The sequence below is a fragment of the Vulpes vulpes genome, unplaced genomic scaffold (assembly GCF_048418805.1).
Source record: "Vulpes vulpes isolate BD-2025 unplaced genomic scaffold, VulVul3 u000000899, whole genome shotgun sequence".
NCBI classification, from domain to species: Eukaryota; Metazoa; Chordata; class Mammalia; order Carnivora; family Canidae; genus Vulpes; species Vulpes vulpes.
The window spans coordinates 3,300,980-3,326,878 of record NW_027325780.1 but is presented as its reverse complement, the minus strand read 5'-3'; the positions used below and the strand labels follow the sequence as shown (position 1 = coordinate 3,326,878).

The following is a 25,899-nucleotide window of genomic DNA, read 5'->3' as shown; positions in this document are numbered from 1 at the left end:
CCAATCTCCTGCTATCTTCACCCATAAATAGTTCATTTTTTAAAACTTCTCTCCCACTTCCTGTACTTACATGTAAGCAAAAGTTTCCCATTTGAATGGATTTTAACGTCCTAAGTAGGTAGGCAGTCCACCTTACCACAAGTCAAATGCTGACCTGAGAACACTCTTGCTCTGCTAACCTGGAACAAAACCAGTGGGCTTAAAATGACATTATCTAGATGCAGGTCTAGCGTGCTCTCTCAAACTGTTCCCTCAGATGAAAATTCACTGTCTGGAAGGTGAGAGAAGGATACAGAAGAAAAATTCTTATGTCAAAACCTAATCCTCAGTCACATTTAAATCCCCTTCATGTTTTATTTTCTGTGACCATGTATTTGGGATTTTTATAGTTTCTGTAGTTGAAATAGCAGTGCCTAAGCAATCGGAACTTGTACCTCTTTGCAAGCAGAAAAAAGTTAAAGATACAAAGGTTAAGGACAACTTTATTGCTACCAGAGGCTTTTATCATCAGTACACGGTTCTGACTGCAATACCTTCCTCAGACTGCACAAGGAGCCCAGGATCCAGAAATTAGGAGAAATACAGGTAGGGTAATTTTCATCAAGAAAATACTAATAGCTTAACATAAATCTAGGGTACTGAATTCAGTTATTACATGTTACAGACCCAAATCATAGAGCTGTTCCAATATCTAGAGAGTCTCTCCTACTGATTATAAATGAGTGAAAACTGACCAGTTACCAAAAACAAAAGAAACCAAAACCATAATCATTTGATATTTCTTTGGTGAGCACCTGGATATATTAACTTTATCACAAATTCTTTTATACAAATGTCAAATATGCTTTCAACAAATCTAACAGTGCCCTAATTATAATTACATGCCACTTTTAAGTTCTAAATTAAGATAAAAATGAAAACAATAATTTTGTTTCTGAACTCCAGGAACTGGAATGAGACAAACACAAAATCAATGTGGTAATGCTAGTCCTTTTTCTATTCCCACCTCTCATTTACATGGGGCAATTTTGAAGAACCCTTTTTGGATCAATCTGAATCGTGGATTAAACATGGCTGCCAGACTGAAATAATTTATTCACTAAATTGCTAAATAGTAATTTTGAGGGTTTCCTAATCAGTGGAAGTCAGGCTATACAGATCAACATGCATAAAGTTCATTAAGTAGTCAATAAAGCAGCAAACAAAAACGAGGAAAATTAAATCAGGATGCTGGAGACAGGGTGTGTGCCAGCTATGAATTTTGGAACTTAAAAAAAAAACACTGAATATGAATTTTTGATATGGGTACAATCTCCATTACATTTTAGTAGAGAAAGGATGGAACTGACAAACACTACAAAAACATTTTTACTTGAAAAAAAAAATTGGATCTTCTGAATTTTACTTTTTTTTTTCTTTTGGTCTTTATATGCTTAAATAATGTTGATTATAATTTCCCACAAAAGTAAATGTTTTTTTTTTTTTTTTTTCTGGCTCACTTCAAATCAGCCTGATAAGGTATATACCTTTATATAGCCTTTCCATGGTTCTCCATGTTCCCATTCTCAGAGTAGTCTACCTTAGTTTGCACTTAAAGGTAACACTTGAGGCTACATGACAGAAACTGGCTGCAAAGGTGGACAAGGGGAAGCATGTCCCTCTTGCCTTGATAAATCAGTGCCACATACTGAACCCACATTTTCTGAAGCATTATCTTCATTATAGAGCCGTTTGATTCCATCATAGAAGTCATCCACTTCCATTTCCTCTACTTTGCGTTTAGCAGAGGTATGCTTGCACCCACTGGCAGCTGGGAGATGATGGTAGAAGGCTGCTGCACCTCTGACTGGCACTTCTGGTTTGCTGTTGTCCTTGGAGAAATCTAAATCTGGGCCTGGGACAGAGGAGGGATGTAATCTGAACACTCCTTTGTCACAGGTCACCAGGGTGTGCTTGAGGGGACGGTAGACATAAACGGAATTTAGAGGCAGGGAAGACTGCAGAGAAGAAAGGTGATGTGCCACGAGCTCCCGACAGTGGATCAGCTGGGAGCTATCCATCTGGGCCAGGAGGGAAAAAAACCCACAAAGTTGATCATGTAGTTAATATAGACTACTCTCATTTTGCTGACCACCTTCCCTCCTCCCCAGCTTTCTTTTCTCTCCCCACACCTTCTAATTGAAACTCCTCTATTTCTCCAGCCTCCCTATCATCTTCTTAGGGAACATGTCCAAATCTGTACTTCTAATGTCAGACTCTTTGAAACTTAAATTCTGTATTTGCAATGATACGGTGAACATCTTCATGAAAACAGAAACTATTCTCTTTTGTTCACTATATAAATCTAACATCTACTTTTGTGCAGTCTACTCCCCCTGGCTAAATGACCCTTCACCCCACCCTCTTTGCCTCTTCTAATCTATTCACGAAGACCAAGGAACAGATAAACATAAACTTGATTAAGAATTTAGGGGAAAAAAACCAGAGGCATGAAAAATTTTAAGAGATGGGGAAGATCACCTGGCTAAGAATTTAGAACAATTTTGTTTTTAAAATAGCCAATAATTTAGAACAATTTAAGTATTTTTTTTAAATAGCCAATGAGAACTTCTGATAAATTATATTTTTGTAGAAATTAGTAGGCTTGACAACATGAACAAGAACTGTTTTTGTTTAATTTGGAGGTTTCACTAATTCCTTCGTATTCTTCAGGATAGTTCAGGTATCCTTTCTGAAGCTACCCTTTGACTCCCCCATGCGCCTCACACACCCAAATTCCAGAATCTGTTTCTATTTCAGCCTGTCACCATACTCACATCACACTGTATTAAAATAATCTGCTTAAAAAAAAAAATAATCTGCTTAACCATTAAGCTTTTCCTTTATAGACTATAAGCCCCCAAAAGGCAGGTGTTGCATCACATTCATCTTTATTCCCTAAGTTTCTTTTCTAGTACAATGACTACACATGGAAGGCTTTCAAAATCTTACCTGTGGTAAAGAGTACAATTAGTCTCTCTGTCCTACTTTCCCTATAAGTAGTTAAAATAATCTTCCTCTGGGATGCCTGGGTAGCTCACAGGTTGAGCGACTGCCTTCGGCTCAGGGCTTGATCCCAGAGTCCCAGGATTGAGTCCCACATCAGGCTCCCTGCATGGAGCCTGCTTCTTGTTCTGCCTGTGTCTCTGCCTCTCTGTGTCTCTCATGAATAAGTAAAATCTTTTAAAAAAATAAATAAAATTTAAAAATAAATAAAATAATCTTCCTCTAACAACATACATTTTCTCCCCTATTTGAATATTTTAGCGGCCCCCTCAGTGCCTACCAGAAATAAGCTAACCTTTTTAGCTTGGCATAAGACTCTCCACAATCTGACCCCAACCTTCTTTTTCAGTCTTATCTCCTGGTGTATCCTACGCTGTGTTCCCCATTTCTGCCAAACAGGCTGGCACTCTCTAGTCTGCGCACAGCTTGCCCTCTTACTTTACCCCTGGTTCACCCTATTTCTACCTGTTGAAATTGTATTACCTATTCCTTCCAGGTCTGGCTAACTGTCACCATCTCCAGGAAGCCTACTAGATTATTACCTATCAGGGATCAACTTTCCACTCTTGTGTATTTTATAAGTATTTTTGGATATTTCTTTTTTATTTTTTAAGGTTTTATTTATTTATTCATGACAGAGAGAGAGGGGCAGAGGGAGAGGGAGAGGGAGAGGGAGAGAAGCAGGCTCCATGCAGGGAGCCTGATGTGGGACTTGATCCAGGGTCTACAGGACCACGCCCTGGGCCGAAGGCGGTGCCAAACCGCTGGGCCACCGGGGCTGCCCATTTTTGGATATTTCTTAACCACATTTTATTCATACCTATATAACCTACAGTACACAGCATGACTGTTTGCAATACCACAGAGAAAATAAAGGAAAATAACGTATCTGCAAGAACAACGAACACACTTGGTCACAAGACTGGTTTTATCATTAAAAATATTCATTACTTGGTACCCAGAAAAGTATAAATGGAAAGAAGAATGAAAGGCAGGTGTTATCACAGTACAAATGTTAAAATGCCTAAACTCTTCAGAAACAATACAGAAAAATGACCATTTTTAATTTCTACCATTTGGTTCACTAATTTTTTTCCCTTGTTTGAAAGACACTAGATAGCACCCTAAGGGAATACTACTACTAGCTAGTCTTAGAATTTTTTTTTCTTCCCTTAAAAGAATTCATAATACTTAAAGATAGTCCCCAACTATGAAGCTTACAACTGTAGGCTACGACTTATCATGTCCCAGGGATGCATAACAAGCTGAGCCATAATAAAAAGAGTGGAACAAAAACACAGAAGAAGGATGGGGGTTTATGGTTAAGGAGATAAGTACCTCTGTCAGTATTTCAAGAAGGCCAAACAAAAGGGAGATAACAGAAATGAAAGAAATTGGGAAGTGAAAAGGTTATAGTATAAAAATTACTTCTGAAAAGTACTTACTACTTTAATAAACTGTTCTTTAGCAAATGACTAATATTTAGGGGCCTAGAAAGGTAAAAGTATCACAAATATTCTAATGCCTTGATCACTGGGCTTAACATCACAGAACACTACAAAACAGAGTTCACACAGACATGTGGTTTGAAAAAGGACATGTATTTTAAGTAAAAGGAAAACTATGCCACTGTAATCTTTCTCTGTGAAAAAAGTTAACAGAAAGTTATACAGTTGACCCCTGAACAACACACAGCAGTTAGGGGAACCAATTCCCATAGTCGAAAAATTTGCATCTAATTTTCAACTCCCCAAAAACTTTACTAAATAACCTAATGACCAGAAGCCTTACCAATAACATAAAGTCAAATAACAGATATTTTGTATTATATTTACAATAAAGCCAGAGAAAAAAATGTTATTAAGGAAATCCTAAGAAAGAGAAAACACATTTACAGTAGTGTACTGTAGTGCAGTTCAAACCCGTGTTGTTCAAGAGTCAACTGCATTTTGAAAAATGATAAAGACATTATTCAAACCAATATCATCTATGTAAACTCTATTTCCATCCAACTAAATCCTATATCAAAAGAAATTCCTTCTAATCTACTACCTGAATTTGTTCTAAGGAAACAAATCAAGTATGATTTGTTGAGATCCAGTAGAGAAGACAAAACAAGCACATAAACTGGAATTACCATAATAACTTCAGACACCAGACAAGTCCTTTAATGAAACTGTAATAAAAAGATATAAAATGAACTCATTCTAATTGCAGGATGTTAAGTGGACATTGAGTGATAGTTTTCATGACTATCTTTCCAAATTTCAAATAATGGGAACCATTTTTAAGTAACCCTTGCAAGAAAAACACAACTGTAATGTAGCTCACCAAGGAAGGTGAGGCAGACAGCATTGAAAGTCTATAGGGCAGACAGCCAGATGGGTTACTGACCAGAAGAACACAACACACATGACAGGTTCAGATGGCCCCAGGTTTGCTGGACAGCACGAAGCACTGAAAACACCTGCTGCAGCAGTCTGGCCTTACGAACCCTCAAGACCCTGGTGGGGAAGGCCTGCTACTTTACTGCCGGGCTAGGGATGAGGGAGATGATTACACTCACTCAACTCAGTAGAGTTAACATCCTGAAATGCTCAGTGGGTCACATTAATCAGAAAAAGGAGAATGTGAGTGTAGCTACATAGGTAGAACAATGAAAGAAGGGATAAGAGAAAGAAGTGTAGCCATTCCAGAAAGGTGACCAACAGGTATCATGGGAGCTAAGAGAAGCAGGGTTGGGCAACTAGGAAGGAAGCTTGCCTTTCAAACCAGGAACACTCACTGTACTTTGTCTGCAGTCAGAGGGAATAAAGACAGAGCCAGTGAGAGTGGTCTCCTCACAGTATGGGGTTGTCTATGATGGACATCAGTAGTCCCCTCAAACTAGGACACTGGGAAACACGTCAGAAGTAATTCTGGCATGATCTCACCAATACGTTGCAAAAATTTCCTATGCTAGAACCAAGAATGCAGAGAGAATATTTGATAGTACATGGCCTTATCACACGTCTAATTACAAAGATATTAGACCTGATACTCCTACCTAAACACAAGTGAATGCAGCAAAGACAGTCTTGAGCCTTAAAGAATCAGGATCCATCAGGTTTGGGCCACATATGTTGGCTATCAGTCCCAGTTGGTTTTAGAGAACTGTTTAGACCAAGTCCCAAAGTCTGTGATACTGTTTTTAACTATCTTTTCCATTATAATTTGAATACTATATGGGCAGAGACCTTTTTTCATTTTTTTACAATCACTGTATCCCCAGTGCCTTAGATCACAGATTTTTCAATACATGTTTGTGGACTATAACTATTCACATAAGAGAACGGAACAATGTTTTTTAAACTATGTCCTAACAGCCTGCAGAAGGGGAGAGGCCATGTTGAGTGAGACTGTACCCAACAGGTCTCTGCCCCAAATACATATTAGAAAGTAGTATTTTCCTACTTTATATTCTGGGATTGTGTACAAGATTTTGTTGGAGTCAAGGGAAGGATTCCAGTTCTAAAAGAAACTCTGAAAACCACTGAACTAAATCTTTAAGGTGTGCATGGGAAAGCACTGGTTCTTTATTAAGCAGTCCTGTATGCCTCTAAGAAAGTCCCAAGTTCCCTGGACTGCAGGTTTAAGATATACAGATGAATGAAATGATTTCAAAGATTTCTTCAAGTTCTAAATCCGTAATACTCCTTCAATAAAAAGGAACAAATTTCAGTGAACATTCTTCTTACAGCACCCAACACTAGAAGACTTATGAAAGAGAATAAGCATATTCTCCAGTATTTTTTTTAGTAGAGAACAAGCTCTCAAAGCTAGAGAATACAAATGCTATTTACAACAGTCTTACTATTTATGCTTGAGAGTCTATCCTTTCTTTGTGACAGTAATACCTCATATAGTAAATTTTCTCTACTAGCTTTGGGAATAGGCACAGAGACCAAGTTAGAGCATTTAAAGATGTCAACAGGGGCAGCCTGGGTGGCTCAGCAGTTTAGCACCGCCTTCAGCCCAGTGTGTGATCCTGGAGACCCAGGATTGAGTTCCATGTCGGGCTCCCTGCATGGAGCCTGCTTCTCCCTCTGCGCCTCTCTCTCTCTGTTTCTCATGAATAAATAAAATATTTTTTAAAAATAAAGATGTCAACTGTTCCAATAAAAAAATAAAAAATGGAATGTAGAAGTTTTCTATTAATATCCCTTCCCCTACTCCCACAGTCTCATGTAAATGATTAATATTCAAGTTCACTTTCCAACACCATAGGTAGGCAAAGTAAATTTCCTGTGCCACACTATTCTTATATGGTAGTTTATGATAATTTCTAAAAATTCCCACTAAATAGCAACTATCTCCTAGAATTTATTTTCATGATAGCATTTATTTCAATGGAAAGAAATACTTCTCAATTTTAACAATCTAAGATATGCCATTAAGAGAACATATCGGGACACCTGGGTAGCTCAGTGGTTGAGAGCCTGCCTTCGGTCCAAGGTGTAATCCTGGGGTCCCGGGATCGAGTCCCACATGGGGCTTCCTGCATGCAGCCTGCTTCACTCTCTGCCTAGGTCTCTGCCTCTCTCATAAATCTCCAAAAAAAAAAAATTTAATAATAAGAGAACATATCTCCCTTGTAAAGGAGAAACAGCCTGCGTTACAACTAACATCATATGCCTGTCCTAGGGATATAGAACAAGCGGAGCCATGCTAAAAACAGTGGAACAAAGCACACAGACGAGGCATGGGCCTTGTCTAATGTATTGCTAATATATTGCTCTGATCACCAACCTTTTTATGAAAAGGCCTTTAATCTTTCTCTGCTCACAGACTAGGAACTGAAACTCTCAGAGCTGAGAGGTAGCACTGAGGTTCTTACATGTGTGCTAACTTTTACAGTTCACATCCATGAGATCTATTAAGCATCTTATAAAACACCAAATTCAAGTATTATTCTCTTTTACAGTACTCTAAGTTCAATAACTGCAGCTCTTTGCTAAACTTAGTTCTTTTTTATTACAAAATGTAATTATGTAAGCTCAGAATTTAACTGTCTTTTCTCTAAAGACAATCCAATAAAATAAATAATAACTACCACCAAATAAGAATAAATAGGGATATGTAAAAGGAAAGTACATTATTCACAGTCTTTTATGGATTCAGTTGGCAAGGGGTATGGTTTACAGCAAATGTAAACCTTTAAGTTCTATTTGATGACATGAATACAACCAATAAGCTTATCCAAAGTAGTTGCCAACATGTAGCACCCTTTACTAACTTTTCCATTTGAATGAGAATTTTCTCCATCAAAACTGGTACATTTTATATAGACAGTCGATAACTGTCTATATAAACTGGCCTATAACATTTTCTGTCAATTTGCAGATAGAAGTGATGGAATAATCTTAGGCAATAATAGGAACTACCAGGACAAAACCTCTTTCAGAAAGATAAGTTCTACTTGCCAAAGTCTAGTACAAATACTTGACTTTCTAGCCAACAATAAATTATTTGCTTGTCTAAAAAGCAACTTCTAGCCATTTATGTTTTTAATTTATCTTTTACAAAATAAGTATACAGTAAGAAGTACTATGATTAAACCTACACATATAGCTAGGAAGGTTCTTCATACAAAACAAAAGGACAATATAGAGAATCTTACTACTTTTTAAAGACTCTTAAAGATTTTAAGTAACCTAGAAGAAGGGTTGAAAAGCAAGAAAATACTATCTAAGCTTTAGAAGAGAAAAAAGTTCACCTAGCCTGTAAGTTTAAGGTATTTATTACTTTACTCTTATCTCCTCTTCAAAGTGGTTTGCCAGTAAAAATTAGAAAGGTCTCTTAATTTTACAACCATCCAGTAGCCCTACGTATCCCCAATAAGACAAGAACTGAAAATGAACACTTAATTTGACTGACACCTACCTGTGCTTTCTGAAGCAGTTCAATTGTAAGAGGAAGCCAGTCAGGAATAAGTTTCTCCATTTCCAAACTAACAATGGCCAGAGCAAGCATGGATCCTTTGAATTGTAGAAGTTGGTTACAGGCCATACAGTGAAGGAGTTGTTTGGTAAGGACTGCCAAATGCTGAGATGGGCTCAGTTTGGGTAAACTGAAAAGTAACTGAGGCCTAGTTGACACTGCAATGGCATGAAACTGAAAAAAAAAAAAAAAAAAAAAAAATCATGAGAACATCACACTGGTTTTACTTAAAGTTTTAGGTAAATTATGTACAGAAATCGACATAACCTCAGGTATTAATTTCTTAAGTTAAATTTGACATATATCCTAATTTCTATTTTTTTTCCCCCTAAAAATCACTACAAATGAGTGGGCAATCTACTTTCTTAAGTTACTAAAATAAGATTACATATTAAAATAGGAAACTAAGAGACATTAGGTATATTTACAATGTGAAGAAAATCCAATGGTGTAGCTGTGTGAAGATCCCAATTCAACTTATCCAGAATAATTCTCTCCATCCTTAGAATTTCAGATGAAGAACATCCACAGAAACTGTCTCTTGCCAACACCTTCAGTACTGGAATTCTCTATCCAAAGCAGAGGGGAGGGGAACAGGGCAGAGTGAAGAGGGCAGAAAAAAATAAACTAATTTTCAGTTTTTGTTCTGGTGAACAGAAAGCAAGTTAATAAATAGAAATTTTCAAGAAACAGGCACAACTAATTTTTAAAGGAAAATACCTCATCCTCCTCAACAGTCTTGGCAGCTAGGAAAAAACAGCTGATCGCAATACAACTCAGGTATTTTGGGTGGGCCTAAAATTTTGAAGAGAAAAAAAGCAATTCAGTGATTTTCAAAAAGCTCAAAGAGTTTATTTTTAAAAACTAGATATGCATGTGAGACAGGTATGCACAATATTCGAAGGAATAATTAATCTGATTCCTACCTACTGCTTTCTAGGATCAGGACTAACTTTTAACTTCACAACCCTAGCCATAATTATATTCTATGACAACACTAAGATATTACATTGTAAAAGTTCAACCAATGTTAGTTACCCAAAGTTAAATTTCTACCCAGTAGAGAAGAACTTAATTTTAGAAGACAATTTATTTAATAAATAAAATTCCAAAAATTAAAAATCTATTTGTGCATGTGTGTATTTTATTAGCTAGTTTTACTCTCTTTACCAGTCATATCAGTAATATTAATGTACTAGATGTTAGGGGAATTAAAGAGAAAGAAAACAACATTTTAAAAAAGACTATAAACCTATTCCAGAAAGAAGACATTAAAAAGACTATAAACCTATTCCAGCTTTATTTTTTTTTTTAAGATTTTATTTATTTATTTATGAGAGACACACACACAGAGAGAGAGGGGGGAGCAGAGACACAGGCAGAGGGAGAAGCAGGCTCCATGCAGGCAGCCTGACGTGGGACTTGATCCTGGGTCTCCAGGATCAGGCCCTGGGATGAATGCGGCGCTAAACCGCTGAGCCACCCGGACTGCCCCTATTCCAGCTTTAAAAAACTAAATATAGACTGTTAGCAGATAAGTAGAAATTTTCTAATTAAGTGCCCACAAAAACATGTACATATTCAGGTTCCATGGCGAGAATGAAAGGCTCCTAAATTCACACAGAATCAATTAGTAGGGGAAAAAACTTTCTAAAGGGTTTGACATGCATAGGAAGGCTTGAATTTGACTTTTCCTTATCTATAAGGAAAAAAAGTAGGCCTACTTTTCCTTATTGATAGAATAAGGGTTTGCCAAATCCAGCATCAGAATTCAGTTTTAAATAACCAGAACAATTATATCAAATTACATTGAATGACACAGAGTTAAGTTACATTACACAAAGAAAACATGTTTTGACATTTATCTTATACTGAAATATTACATTCCTCTAAAATTGGGGAAACTTTCTAATGACCTGATGTGGCCTTGATTAATTACTTATTGAATAAGCATGCCGGTGACCAATGCCTCAGTGTAAGTAGCATACTATCTAGGCACCTTTTAGTCCTCTGCCTATATGAAAAATAAAAGCTGATCCAATACTATCAATATTTTTATGTAATCATTAACATTAATCAGACATTATGGTTTAGAAAGCACTTCTAAAAATACCATCATGTCTATTATGTCTCAGAAGTTAAGGACACAACACAAGTGATTTAGGAAGTGAAGGCAGATCTTGTGGCTAAGAGTTTTCCAGGATCCTTTATTTCCCCCCAAGTGTATACAAGTCAAATCCTTGAGGTAATTAGAGTTCACTCCCAAGAGGAGCCCTACAATTAACAACTCAAGGTAGGTAATGCAACTCGGAAGTCAAGGGTACCAAAAAATTTTATAATAAAAAGAATCCCAATAGCAAGTGTGATTTTTTTTTTTCAAAGAGTTGTTCTCATTCCTGGATATACATCAGTCATCTGTGTAGTTTGTTTTTGCTTCCTTAAATAAAGACATCCAGATCTTACCAACTAGAGATTCAGATTCAGTAGCTCTGGGATAGGGCTCAGAGTCCATACTTTAAAAGAGCTACAGCTAGGATTGAGGCTCTAGTCATTGGAGCAGCCTTATATGGTCTGTTTTAAGTCACTGTATTCAAACTATGAATACATTTTAGGTTAATTTTTTCAGTATAGATAACCATCTAAGTAAGAGAATCTTATGCTAATAACATGACAGGATCCATTAAGTAAGAAATATGAAGAAAAAAAAGAATTATGAAGAAAATGAGATACTTGGCACTATTCTTTAACTGATCCAGTAACTTCTCCAAATCTGTTTAGAATGTTTAATTTTTTTTTTTAAGATTTATTTATTCATGAGAGACAAAGAGAGAGAGAGGCAGAGACACAGGCAGAGGGGGAAGCAGGCTCCATGCAAGAAGCCTGACGTGGGACTTGATCCCGGGTCTCCAGGATCACACCCTTGGCTGAAGGCAGTGCTAAACCACTGAGCCATCCAGGCTGCCCATAAGAATCTTTTCTATGACAAAAGCTAAAATAAGGTTATTAATTTGTAAAGAACAAAAAACCAAGAAAGTACATTACGTTTAAACTCATCTTTCTCTGTGAAAGGGAGGTTAGCTCTAGTAGGGGAGGCTTGATAGTAAGATTAAATAGACATCTCAGATAACCTAGATTGCAGGCAATTAGTATCATAATAAAAGATTCTTCAAGTCTCTTTTAAGAGTTCAAGTGTGAAACAAAAAAAAAAAGTAACTGAATGGCCATCCAAATTCTTCTACTCCATACTTCTTTAACTTCTATTTTTCATACTTAATAACACAGTACAGTATCCTCAGCACTAAATTCATACTTCCCCCAGTTTATATATTCCCAGGCATACAAATGACAACAAATGAATTGCTTTTCTAATTTTTATGCCTTGCCATTAAATAAATGCTAACTTTCTGATTTAAATCAATTGAGAGCCTACTATGACCAATTTCATATAATATAGCCAATGATATATAGCAACAGAGACAATATAAAACTTATTCATTTATTTTCATATGCTGTCATTCAACAAAAATATACCACTTATGTTCAGTTCATCTTGCTATACTCCAAATGTATGCTATACTCCGAATAGAAAGTATTTATGTATTTTAAAACACTACGGATAGTCAATAAGCAGTGACAGAAGAAAAAAATGTGTAGAAGGCTTATACTTTTCTAATCTACCTCACTGTTAACATCTAGTACACCAATATATTAAAAGATGACTAAACATTCTGATGATATATGGTTTGTAATAAGGAAATCAAAAACTTTATAGGTTAAGTATAAGTTATGAATACTGATAGCAAAAAGAAAATTACAGATTACAATTCAAAACATTTCTAAAAATTTACAGCAATAATAGAAAACATCATGCCTTATTACAGGGGCACAGATCATGTCTAAGAAGGTTTTCCATTCCCTGTCACTTTCTAGAATGTTTACAAATTGCCCTTGGTTTAAAATATAAACCCTCAAACAAGGCATTGTGTTTAAGTGTATCCTAAAATATTTACCTTTACAGTGGCTAAAAACCTGTCCAAAAGACTGCTAGCCAGAGCAAATGTTTCTGGGTAAAGGTTGAATTGGTACTTGAGCTTGGCCAGCCACTGAATCACTTCATCTCTCTGGGATGGAGAAACATTCTATAAGGGAACAATTAAAAGATAAAATAAAAATAAGAGAACAAGTGACATTTCAAATTATCATCAAGAATGAACTATCTCTTAAAAGGTTAGCAAATGCTATGGAATACATTTATATGTCAAAAACATTTTTAAGTTTACTCAAAATCTATCAAACTTGAGATGAACGAAGATAAAACATTATGTAATGGTCATAGCATTTACCAATACCCAATATTCTCTTATTTTTTTATTAAATAAAATCTTCACTATGTCATGTCACCACAGTCCTGTATTTTAATTAAACTAAGGTGTTCAGGGAATATAACACTTTAAAGGTTAGGTAACTAGTATCAACTGACAGTAGTTTGGAATTAAGTTTCCCAGTGAATTTCTTTCTAAGGCACCAAATAGCCATTAAACCATCTTAGGAAATATAAGTAGAGTATGGTAATAGAATGAGAGCCCATTAAAAACAAAAACTAAAGTCAACAGAAATAAATGAAAAACACCAGGTACAACCAGATGAATTACACATTTAAAGATCATGGAAGAATATTGAAAGGAAAATTCACCTGCATTAATTTACCAGTGGAGAGATTATTATACAAACACATAACATTACTGCTTCCTACATATTAAACTGCTGAGTACAGGCTTAATTTTTAGAAGGTACACATTTTAAAGCAATTATGATTTAGATATCTTTACTGTCAAGTTTTGCAGGCACCATGAAAAATACAAAATAAAACAAACCTAATAATAATCTACTTATAATAAATTAAACAGATCCATGAGAACTACCTCTACCAGGTAAATACAACAGAGTACAGAAATGACTCTGTGATTAGTGGGAAAAAGTATTTTCAGTAAGTGAGGGTTCCAGACAAGTAAAGTGCTTAATCTAAGCACTGCAATCTTTGTAATTATAACCATTTTAGATGGAAATCCTTTAAAATATATTTATCTCATTCCTTAGAAAGTAGAGAGATCATAGCTTAAACCTCTTACCTGATTACTATGGGTCAATTTTATGAAATTCTTTTATCACAGAGAGATACATTAAGAGTTATGAAAGCAAGGAGGGCTATATATTTTCATAATGTATCTCCTCAAACAAGTATTTCAGTTGGAATTTCTTCTCTCCTCCCCTTGGTTTTCTTTAGTGTGAGAAATACATGACTTGGTGCTCATTAAAATCTGCCACTGGACTGGCAAAGTAATTTCTCTCTTTTTTTTTTCTAATTCCTCTTTCATTTTGGCATAACATAGTAAAGTATTTCTTAATGTTGGCCAAACCAACTAATCACACATGTCATTTTTACATCTAGCTGTAAACTCAGTTATAACTGGTATTTCAGAAGGTTAACTGCCATGTATCTACCTTCTAGTCAATTCTTTTTGTCAAATAAAGACTGATCCTAGACTACTGCACAAAAAATACTGCCAAGAAAGTGAGATAAAAATTTACAACCTCTCACATTAACATCTTACCACCAAACTGGTGTTAAGACTATGAACAATAATCTGAAAACATCTGACAACCAAAACAGTTCATATTAATAAATATTCAGTGTCTATCATACGGCAGGTCCTGGGAATACAATGAATAAAAAGCTTTCTGTTTGAACTTCAAAACTTAAAGTCCTATGATGAGGCAAACAATCAGAAAATGTCAATAAACAATGATTAGTGTAAAAGAGAGGCATATACAGTGCTAAAGGAACACACTAGAAAGGCACTTGGTCTTGTGTGGAAGCAGAATGAAAGCTTCTTATAGAAGACAGTAATGAATGTGTACCTTAAAAGTTAAAAAGTGAGGAGAGGATGTAATCATTTTAAAGACATTGAAAAGAGCTACATTTTTTAAAGCCCATGAACTTTAAAGCATAGGAATGAAGTCAACCTGGAGGAAATAACCTATTGTCAAGCTCTTCTGACTTGCAAATAAAATCAAGGTGGGTGAAAAAGACTGTTAGAAACAGATAATCTAAAAAAAAAAAAAAGAAAAGAAAAGAAACAGATAATCTGAGAATCAGTGGTATTATTTAATCAAAAAGAAATACAGGGAACACCTGAGTGGCTCAGGTCACGATCCCAGTGTCCTGGGATGGAGCCCTGCATTGGGCTCCCTATTCAGTAGGATGCCTGCTTCTCCCTCTCCCCCGCTGCTACTCTCCCTACTTGCACTCTCTCTTGCTTGCTCTGTCAAATATATAAATAAAATCTTTAAAAATATATATTTAAAAAACTTTTTTTAAAGGAAACATAGGCAGTTCATGAAACTGAAGCTGTGGGCTTGACAGTTTCTGGGTGCACAGAGTAGCAAAATAATTTATGTCCTGCATAGACTATACTGTTCAACATGACAGAGGAAACTGGAGTTAGGTTATTAGAACCAGAGCTGAATTCTCTCTCACGCAGAGAGTCTGAAAAAGGTGGCAAAACATTATTGTCTGGAGCTGTGGCTTTTCAGGAAAAGTGAGAGAAAGCTGACACTGACTGACAACTATAGGCCCTGAGTCAAAGAGCTGTTAGCAGGGTCACTGGTTCTACAATATATCATTTTCCACAGAGCCCTGAGCTGCTACTTTAAGATCTAGTTCTGGACTGGGGGCTCCTAAAAGTCCCTGGGAACTAAGTGAATAAAGGCAGTCACAACATTTCTAGATGGAGAGAATTATGCATTCAAGAGAAATTAAATTCCTACTAGGATGAGATTTTATCTAAAATGCCAAAACAAATAAAAAAGTAATGTTCAGCAAGCCATCCAAACAAATCAATAAAGAAATACATTTGCAGAAGGAGAAATAGATGGTGCTCGAACCTGATGAAACTGGGGAGGCTTAAAGGATGTGAAAGAACAATGATCCAGAGTAGCAACAGGGAACAAGAACATCATCAATTCCACCTTCAGCTCAGAAAGCCATACAATGGGGATCGAGTTGAGAAAAAGATCCCTAAATGACAAATTATATATAATGTGTCTATTTGGTGTTTGACATTAAATAACAAACATATAATTGTAAGAAGTGCCACAAAAGATGGACAAAATATGCTATAAAAGTATATAACATAGGGAACACAGTTACCTACAGAGTTCGATATCATGGTTGTAACTAAATGATTCAACTTACAGAAAGCACATAGAATACAAAAGGCACTCAAATACTGGTTTTGTTCTTTCCCACCTCTAAAAATACTTGCTGTTCTAATGATCCCAGAAAAAAGCAAATTTAAAAATATTACATACAAATAATTATTTTAAATCAATTATAATACAACTAGTTATGAAAGAGATCATGGCTAGTCTTTGGACTTTATACCTTATATTAAAATATGAGGCCAGGGCCAAGAAAGCATTCCTGCATGGCTAGTATTATCTCACTAATCAAAACCAGTAACAACAGCAGCAGCAGCAACAGCAAAAACCCCACAAGTTTAACAGTTTAAGACTCACTCTTAGGAAGTCATACTAAAATCACCTTTTCAAATCAATTAAAACATGTACTAAAGAGTAATATTATCAGGATAGCTTTACAGAAATTAAGTTCTATGACTAAGTAGTCCGATTCAGGAGGAAGAATGGGAGGAAGAAAGGAAAGCAGAACTGGCTGCCCACCCCAGACAGTACTTCCTGGTCAAGGAATCTGTTTTCTTTTACATGGATTCCTCAAATAGGGTTAAGCGAGTTCACTAAGTCGAATAACTAATCCTCAAGAGAATTTGGAATGGATTGATTCAACCTAGTAAAACACAGGATTTTATATTCCACATGCTACTATTCTGATCCTTAAAATACAAATCCTCTCCAGCTTTAAACTCTAAAAGGCTCACCATTACCTAAAAGATTAAGTACAATCCCCCAGGCATGGCGTACAAATCCCAATGACCTACCTCTCTAGCCTACTCATCTTCCTATCACCTCTGCCTTAAAATTCATACTGGAAGAGCAGTATTTATAATTATGTCCTTCCCTGCTCTTGCCATGCAGTTTTATTACATCACTGCTCCTCTGTTCATACTGTTCCCTCTGGTCGGAACACATCCGTCTCTCTTTTACCTACCTAATTATTTATCCTTCAAGAGCTATTTCAATGGTCACTCCTTACCACACTTTTCCTAGTAAGTCTAGTTGGGCTAAGTACCTTCCTGTGCACCCACAGCCTCTTGTCACACCTGTAAAGTTCAATATTAAAAAAAAATTTACATTTCTGCTTTTGGCTATAAAAAAGCTATTAGCAACCACCACCACCACCACCTGTTTTGAAGTCATGAGAACTGCTAGGACAACCAAGCTTTGCAGAACCAAGATTATGCAAAAGAGGTATATTTATCCCCTGATTTCAAAAGTCTGTGTTATGTCACTTTTACTAAAAACCTACCTTAGTATCTGAAAAAATCTGAAGTAGATTTTCACTTTTATGAAAAAGGTAAAAAGTAAAAATAGAATTCAGCATTTGTTTTGCAACAAGTTGTTACAGTGACGGCAGCACCCCCAGAGCAGCAAATCAGTACTGCCCATCTCCTTACCCTAAAACTACACGCAGCACCTCAGCATCATGCCACCATGGCTTTGATCTGTTGTCTATGAGCATCAGTGCTTTATCTTGATTTATTCTGTCCATCTGTTAGCAAGATGTGTCCTAAGGTATCAGAAAAGCCAAAGAGAGGGTCTGGGAATGTTCAAAGTTTCCCTTACAAATTCATAATAATTGCTACTTTGCTGTTACACCATTTCAGCTTACGAAGTTTTCACAGGAATGCTCTATTTTCAAATAATGAGGGAAACCTGTAATGAGAGGAGTCAACATTCTGTAGCTTTTCCTTCAGAGCACTTACCCATCCTGAGTATGGCAAAAAGCTGAGAGTACGGGCAAAGAAACCTACAGAGCTTCAGAGACTTTCATAGGGGCTAAAGACAAAATCTGGAGACTTAAGGAGCCAAGTGGGTAGAGGAAGAGTCAGAGAACTGAATGTGACACTCAAGTAATTTTCCCAATTTCAGAATGAAATTCTGAAGTTGGAAAGGACAGGGATGTAATAAGCTAAGCAAAAGCCTCTGAAAAGCAAGAATGAGTTCTGTACCCTAATCAAGTTCTCAAGTTGAATCCTGGGCTGCACTCCAGGATGTGGGGCACACGACAGGCCGATGAAGTCATACCCAAGTGCAGCCCAGACTCCAATCAGCACCACCCCTCACTGGGTTACAGTGGTTCATCTCCTACTTGGTCGCCTAATAAAGAGAAAACTGAACCACTCTGCAGCAAGATAATATCTAGAACCTTTACAATTTTTCATAATGTTCAGCATTCAATTAAAAATTACCGGGCACACTAGAGAGTATAATCCTAAGCAAAGTCAGTCAGAGAGAGACAAATCTCATAGGATTTCACTCACATGTGGAATTTAAGAAACAAAACGAACAAAGGGGGAAAATGAGACACAAACCAAGAAACAAACCCTTAATTAAAGACAACTGATGGTCATCAGAGGTGAGGTGGGGGGGCGGGGTGGGTACGATGGATGTAATAGGTGAAGGGGATTACCATTAAGGGGATTACCATTACTTACCATGATGAGCACTGTGTAATGAATAGAATTCTTCAATCACTATATCGTATACCTCAATCTAATACAATACTATGTTAACTATATTGGAATTAAAATTAAAAACATAATAAAAGGTGGGAGGGGCAAGATGGTGGAAAGTAAGGATCCTCAACTCACCTGGCCCCACAAACTTACCTAGATAACTTTCAAAATATCCTGAACACCTACGAATCCTACCTGAGATTTAAAGAGAGAGCAGCTGGAATGCTACAGAGAGAAAATTTTTGCTTCTAACAAGGTAGGAAGGCGAAAAATAAAAAATAATAAAGTGGGGGAAGGGCTCCACGAGGACCCGGGCTAAAGCAGAGCTGCAAAAGCCTCCAAGCCAGGAAAGCCCAGCCCAGGAGAAGTGGTAACTTTAAAAATCCACGCCAGAGTTTTCTGAAAGAAAAGTTCTTAGCCTAAGAGAAATCAGGCAGAGTCGCAGGGGAGACAGTGAAGCCTCAAGATTCCCGGAGTCACTGTAAGAGGAGGGGCACCTGGGAGAAAGCTCACTGCAAACCGTGGACCAATCTTGGTAAAGGGCTGGAGTGGAGCTTTTCCGCCCTGCTGCCGCCATGGTGCCCGTTAAAAAGCTTGTGGCAAAGGGGTAACTTCTGAGGTGCCTTTTTCCAAAAAGTATTTGAAATATCTCACCAAAAAATATTTGAAAAATAACCACCTCTGTGACTGGTTGTACGTAGTTGCTAACAGCAAGGAGAGTTACGAGTTGCATTACTTCCAGATTAAACAGAACGAGGAAGATGAGGATTAAAACTCATTTATCTCAAATACTTTGACTTCTTGAATAAAACTTGGACCCCCCCCCCCCCAAATAAAAAGAAAAAAGGGCTGGAGTGGAACAGCTCTCAGGGCATTTGGGAGAAGCCAGTCGGTTAGGCAGGATGGCTCTGGAGCTCCCTTTATTCTAGAGCCCTGCTCTAGAGGGAGGTAGCTGTTCCCCATTCCTCCCCCGTTTGGGAGGGGTGGCCCCCAGGGAGCACGGATCCAGGGGTGCAGGGCTCTGGATCCCAGGGAGCTCAAACGGACAAAGCCAGCGATTCTGTGTTCCCCCTGGGTCAGGTAGAGGCGGGGAGGGCACAAGACAGTGAGGACTCTCCTGCTACTGGGTGCCCCCAAGCTGTGCATGTCAGCGCCCCTGTCCCCTATGCCAGTGTAGACTGGGAGATTGTAGTTAGTTACTCATGGGGAGCTGACTCCAGAGCTGGAGATCTGGTGGCTGCCATTGTTGGTTTTCCTCATTGTGTCACCTTGTGCCTGGGAGGGGCGGGGCTGCCAGGGAACAGAGGCCTCACGGGGTAAACAGCTCCCACTGAACCCGGCACCTGGTGGGGGGGGGCGGGGGGACGCGGGGGGGGGGGCGCATCTCCACCCAGGTACACACACCTGAGAATCAGCACAGCAGGCCCCTCCTCCAGAAGACCAGCTGGGAGAACAGAAGAGCAAGTTCTGGAGCAGCGCTGGAAAGCTCCAAGACTGAGGGAAAATAGTATATAAAACTAGAGGGTCATTTTTTTTTCTCCCATTAGGACTTGTTTTTATATCAGACTAAAAATTTCCAATATATTTTCCCTTTTCCCACCTTAACTAAAATATTTTACCAGCTCTTCATTTTTAAGATTTTTTCCTTTTTGACTTTCATATTTCTACAATTACAGATCTTAGATATATTTTTCACTTCTGGATTCACTTCAACGTATTCAATTTAATTTTGGTAGATATATGAGATACAGGTTTTTGTTGTTTTTTTCTGCCTTGTTTTGTTTTACAATAAAGTTAGTACCTTCTAAAACACGACCAACATCCAGAACCAAGTGGAACACTATGTTGGTTCATTTTGTGAGATTATATTCTCCCTTCCTTCCTCCTTTTTCTTGTTAATATTTTGGTGGTCAATGTTGGGGCTTTCTATAAGTATTGCTGCTTTATATGAATTTGGGATTGAGCATCTTCTAACATACAAAACAAAATACACTCAGAACCAAGAGGATCATCCTCTAGGACCCCTCAGGTAGACCACATTCTCTCTCCACTACCACTTCGTCACCACCATCCCCCCTTTTTTTCTCTTCTTTACTTTTTTCCTTTTTCTTCTTTGTTTTTAGCTTTTTATTTTTACTACTTTGTTTTAAAATTTGTTTTTCACTTTAGTGGTCCTTCTGTTTTATTTTGTTCTGTTCTTCTTTTTCTTTTATTTTCCGGTCTCTGACCTGTTTGAAATGATCTAGGGTGTACTTTACTTAGGTCATGGTTGATATTTTGGCTCAGCCCGCTGATACAGCCACTCTGCACTGGACAAAATCACTAGAAGGAAGAATTCACAAAAGAAAGAACTGGAAACATACTCTCTGCCACAGAGTTACAGAATTTAGATTTCAATATGATGTCAGAAATTCGATTCAGAAGTACAATTATAAAGCTACTGGTGGCTCAGGAAAAAAGCATCAAGGCCTCTAGTGACTTCCTTACTGCAGAATTGAGATCTAATCAGGCCGAAATTAAAAATAGATTTAATGAGATACAATCCAAACTGGATGTTCTAACTGCTAGAGCTAATGAGATAGAAGAGAGAGTCAGTAACACAGAAGACAAGTTGATGGAATGGAAGGAAGCTGAGGAAAAAAGAGAAAAATAATTAAGTGCCATGAGGAAAGGCTTAGGGAAATAAATGATAACCTCAGAAGGAAGAATCTATGTGTAACTGGGATTCCAGGAGAGGCTGAAAGAGAAAGAGGACCACAAAGTATATTTGAACAAATCATAGCTCAGAACGTTCCTAATCTGGGGAGAGAAACAGGCATTCAGATCCAGGAGATAAGAGGACCCACTTCCCCCAAAAATCAATAGAAACCGTTCAACACCTCCACATTTAATAAGGACACTTGCAAATTTCAAAGATAAAGAGGAAATTATTAAGGCAGGTCAAAACAAGAGATTCTTAACTTATATAGGGAGAAATATCAGATTAATAGCAGACCTCTCCACAGAGACCTGGCAGGCCAGAAAGGGCTGGGATGATATATCTCGGGTACTAAATGGGAAGAACATGCAGCCAAGAATACTTTATCCAGCAAGGCTGTCATTCAGAATAGGAGAGATAAAGAACTTCCAAGATAGACAGAAACTGAAAGAATATGTGACTACCAAACTGGCTCTGCAAGAAATATTAAGGGGGAACCATCTGAAAAAAAAGAGGAAGCCCAAGGAAATAATCCACAAAAACAGGAACTGAATAGGTATATGATGACACTAAACTCATATCCTGCAATAGTTACTCTGAACGTAAATAGTCTAAATGATCCCATCAAAAGATGCAGGGTTTCAGACTGGATAAAAAAGCAAGACCCACCTATCTATATGCTATCTGCAAGAGACTCATTTTAGATATAAGAACACCTCCAGCCTTTAAATGAAGGGGTGGAGAACCATTTACCATTCAAATGGTCCTCAAAAGAAAGCTGAGGTAGCAATCCTCATATCAGATAAATTAAAGTTTATACCAAAGACTGTAGTAAGAGATGAAGAGGGACACTATATCATACTTAAAGGGTCCATCCAATAAGAAGACCTAACAATCATGAGTATTTCTGCCCCTAATGTGGAAGCTGCCAAGTATATGAATCAATTAATAACCAAAGTAAAGAGATACTTAGATAATAACACACTAATAGTAGGAGACTTCAACACAGCACTTTTAGCAAATGACAGATATTCTAAGCAGAACATCACCAAAGAAACAAGGGCCTTAAATGATACACTGGACCAAATAGATTTCACAGATACATACAGAACTTTCCACCTGAATGCAACTGAATATACACATTCTTCTCAAGTACATATGGAACTTTCTCCAGAAAGACCACATATTAGGTCACAATTCAGATCTCAGCAAATACCAAAAGACTGGGATTGTCCCCTGCATATTTTCAGACCACAATGCTTTGAAACTAGAACTCAATCACAAGAAGAAATTTGGAAGAAACTCAAATACATGGAGGTTAAAGAGTATCCTACTAAAAAAATGAATGGGTCAACCAGGAAATTAGAGAAGAATTAAAAAGATTCATGGAAATTAATGAAAATGAAGATACAACCGTTCAAAATCTTGCAAAAGGGAAATGCATCACAATACAAGCCTCCCTCAAAAAATTGGAAAAAACTCAAATACACAAGCTACCCTCTCACCTAAAGGAACTGGAGAAAGAAAACCAAATAAATTCTACCCTAAACAGAAGAGAGATAATAAAGATTCAAGGAGAACTCAATGAAACAGAGACTAGAACTATAAAACAGATCAACAAAACCAGGAGTTGGTTCTTTTAAAGAATTAATAAGATAGAAAAATCCCTAGCCAGCCTTATTAAAAAATCACAAATCAGGGATCCCTGGGTGGCACAGCGGTTTGGCGCCTGCCTTTGGCCCAGGGCCGGATCCTGGAGACCCAGGATCGAGTCCTACGTCGGGCTCCCGGTGCATGGAGCCTGCTTCTCCCTCTGCCTGTGTCTCTGCCTCTCTCTCTCTCTGTGTGACTGTCATAAATAAATAATAAAAAAATGTTTAAAAAAAAAATCACAAATCAAAGAGGAACGATCACACTAATACCAGGGAAATACAAACTATTTTAAAAACCATTTGAGCAGCTATATGCCAACAAATTAGGCAATCTAGAAGAAATTGATGCATTTCTGGAAAAACCACAAGTTACCAAACTGGAACAGGAAGAAAAAGAAAACCCGAACAGGCCAATAATCAGGAAACTGAAGCGGTCATCAAAAACCTCCCAAGAAACAAAAGGTCCAGGGCCAGATGGCTTCCCAGGGGAATTCTATCAAACGTTTAAAGAAGAAACAATACCTAAACTATCAAAGCTGTTTCAAAGGATAGAAAGGGAGGGAATACTTCCAAACTTGTTTTATGAGGCACCATTATCTTGATTCCAAACCAGACAAAGGCCCCATCGAAAAGGAGAACTATAGACCAATATCCCTGATGAACATGGATGCAAAAATTGTCACCAAGGTGCTGGTCAATAGGATCCAACAGTACATTAAGAAGATTATTCACCATGACCAAGTAGGATTTATCCCTGGGATGCAAGGGTGGTTCAACATTCATAAAACAATCAAAGTGATAGATCATATCAACAAGAGAAAAAACAAGAATCCTAGGATCATTTCAATAGATGCAGAGAAAGCATTTGACAAAAGACAGCATTTTTTCCTGATCAAAACTCTTCAGAGTAGGGATAGAGGGAACATACCTCAGCATCTTAAAAGCCATCTACAAAAAGCCCACAGCTTCTCAATGGGGAAAAACTGAGAGCCTTTCCCCTAAGATCATAGCCTCAGCAACCAGGCAACAAAAAGAAAGGGCATTCAAATTGGCAAAGAAGAAGTCAAACTCTCCCTCTTCACAGATGACATACTGTACATAGAAAACCCAAAAGACTCCACCCCAAGACTGCCAGAACTCATACAGCAATTCGGCAGTGTGGCAAGATACAAAATCAATGCCCAGAAATCAGTGGCATTTCTATACACTAACAATGAGACTGAAGAAAGAGAAATTAAGGAGTCAATCCCATTGACAATTGCACCCAAAAGCATAAGATACCTAGGAATAAACCTAACCAAAGAGGTAAAGGATCTATATCCTAAAACCTATAGAACACTTCTGAAAGAAACTGAGGAAAACACAAAGAAATGGAAAAATATTCCATGCTCATAGATTGGAAGAATTAATACTGTGAAAATGTCTATGCTACCCAGGGCAATTTACAGGTTCAATGCAATCCTTATCAAAAATATCATGGACTTTCTTCACAGAGTTGGAACAAATAAACTTAAGATTTGTACTGAATCAGAAAAGACCCCGAATAGCCAGGGGCATACTGAAAATGAAAACCGATGCCAGGGCATCACAATGCCAGATTTCAAGCTGTGTTACAAAGCTGTGATCAAGACACTATGGTACTGGTACAAAAACACATAGATCAATGGAACAGAATAGAGAACCCAGAAATGGGCCCTCAACTCTACAATCAACTAATATTCGACAAAGCAGGAAAGAATATCCATTGGAAAAAAACAGTCTCTTCAATAAATGGTGTTCGGAAAATTGGACAGCCACATGCAGAAGAATGAAACTAGACCATTCTCTTACACCAAACACAAAGATAAATCTCAAAATGGTTGAAAGATCTAAATGTGAGACAAGAATCCATCAAAATCCTAGAGGAGAACATAGGCAACAACCTTTTTTAACTTAGCCACAACTTCTTGCAAGACACATCTATGAAGGCAAGGGAAACAAAAGCAAAAATGAACAACTGGGATTTAATCAGGATAAAAAGCTTCTGCACAGCAGGAGAAACAGTCAACAAAAGTAAAAGACAACCTACAGAATGGGAGAAGATACCTGCAAATGACAGACACATCAGATAAAGGGCTAGTATCCAAGATCTATAAAGAACTTATCAAACTCAACACCTAAGAAACAAAAAAAATCCAATCATGAAATAGGTAGAAGACATGAACACACATTTCTCCAAAGACAACATATACATGGCCAACAAGCACATGAGAAAATGCTCCGCATCACTTGCCATCAGGGAAGTACAAATCAAAACCGCAATGAGATACCACCTCACACCAGTGAGAATGGTGAAAATTAACAAGACAGGAACCAACAAATGTTGGAGAGGATGCGGAGAAAGGAGAACCCTCTTGCACTGTTGGTGGGAATGCAAGCTGGTGCAGCCACTCTGGAAAACTGTGTGGAGGTTCCTCAAAGAGTTAAAAATAGAGCTACGCTATGACCCAGCAATTACACTACTGGGGATTTACCACAAAGATAGAGATGTAGTGAAACAGTGGGACACCTGCACCCCAATGTTCATAGCAGCAATGTCCACAATAACCAAACCGTGGAAGGAGCCACGATGTCCTTCCACAGATGAATGGATAAAGAAGATGTGGTCTATATATACAATGGAATATTAATCATTAAAAGGACAAATACCCATTTTCTTTGACGTGGATGGAAGTAGAGGGTATTACACTGAGTGAAGTAAGTCAATTGGAGAAGGGAAATCATATGGCTTCACTCATACGGGGAATATCAGAAATAGTGAAAGGGACCATAA

General features: G+C 37.5%; 1 protein-coding gene across 3 annotated transcripts in view; it reads right to left on the bottom strand.

Moving 5' to 3' along the window:
• Positions 1–464: 464 nt before the first annotated feature.
• CCNI (cyclin I) overlaps positions 465–25,899 on the bottom strand; it is a 46,897-nt gene continuing 21,462 nt past the window's right edge. For 2 of the 3 annotated variants that reach the window (XM_025998228.2, XM_072745428.1), the window contains 5 exons: positions 13,035–13,163; positions 9,745–9,819; positions 9,453–9,593; positions 8,968–9,198; positions 465–2,060 (listed from right to left, as the gene is read on the bottom strand). In XM_025998228.2, the coding sequence (XP_025854013.1) occupies positions 1,611–2,060; positions 8,968–9,198; positions 9,453–9,593; positions 9,745–9,819; positions 13,035–13,163 (1,026 nt within the window). In that variant the 3' untranslated portion in view covers positions 465–1,610. Of the gene's footprint in view, positions 2,061–8,967; positions 9,199–9,452; positions 9,594–9,744; positions 9,820–13,034; positions 13,164–20,141; positions 20,232–25,899 lie in introns of all 3 variants that reach the window. The other variant, XM_072745427.1, reaches the window with a different exon arrangement.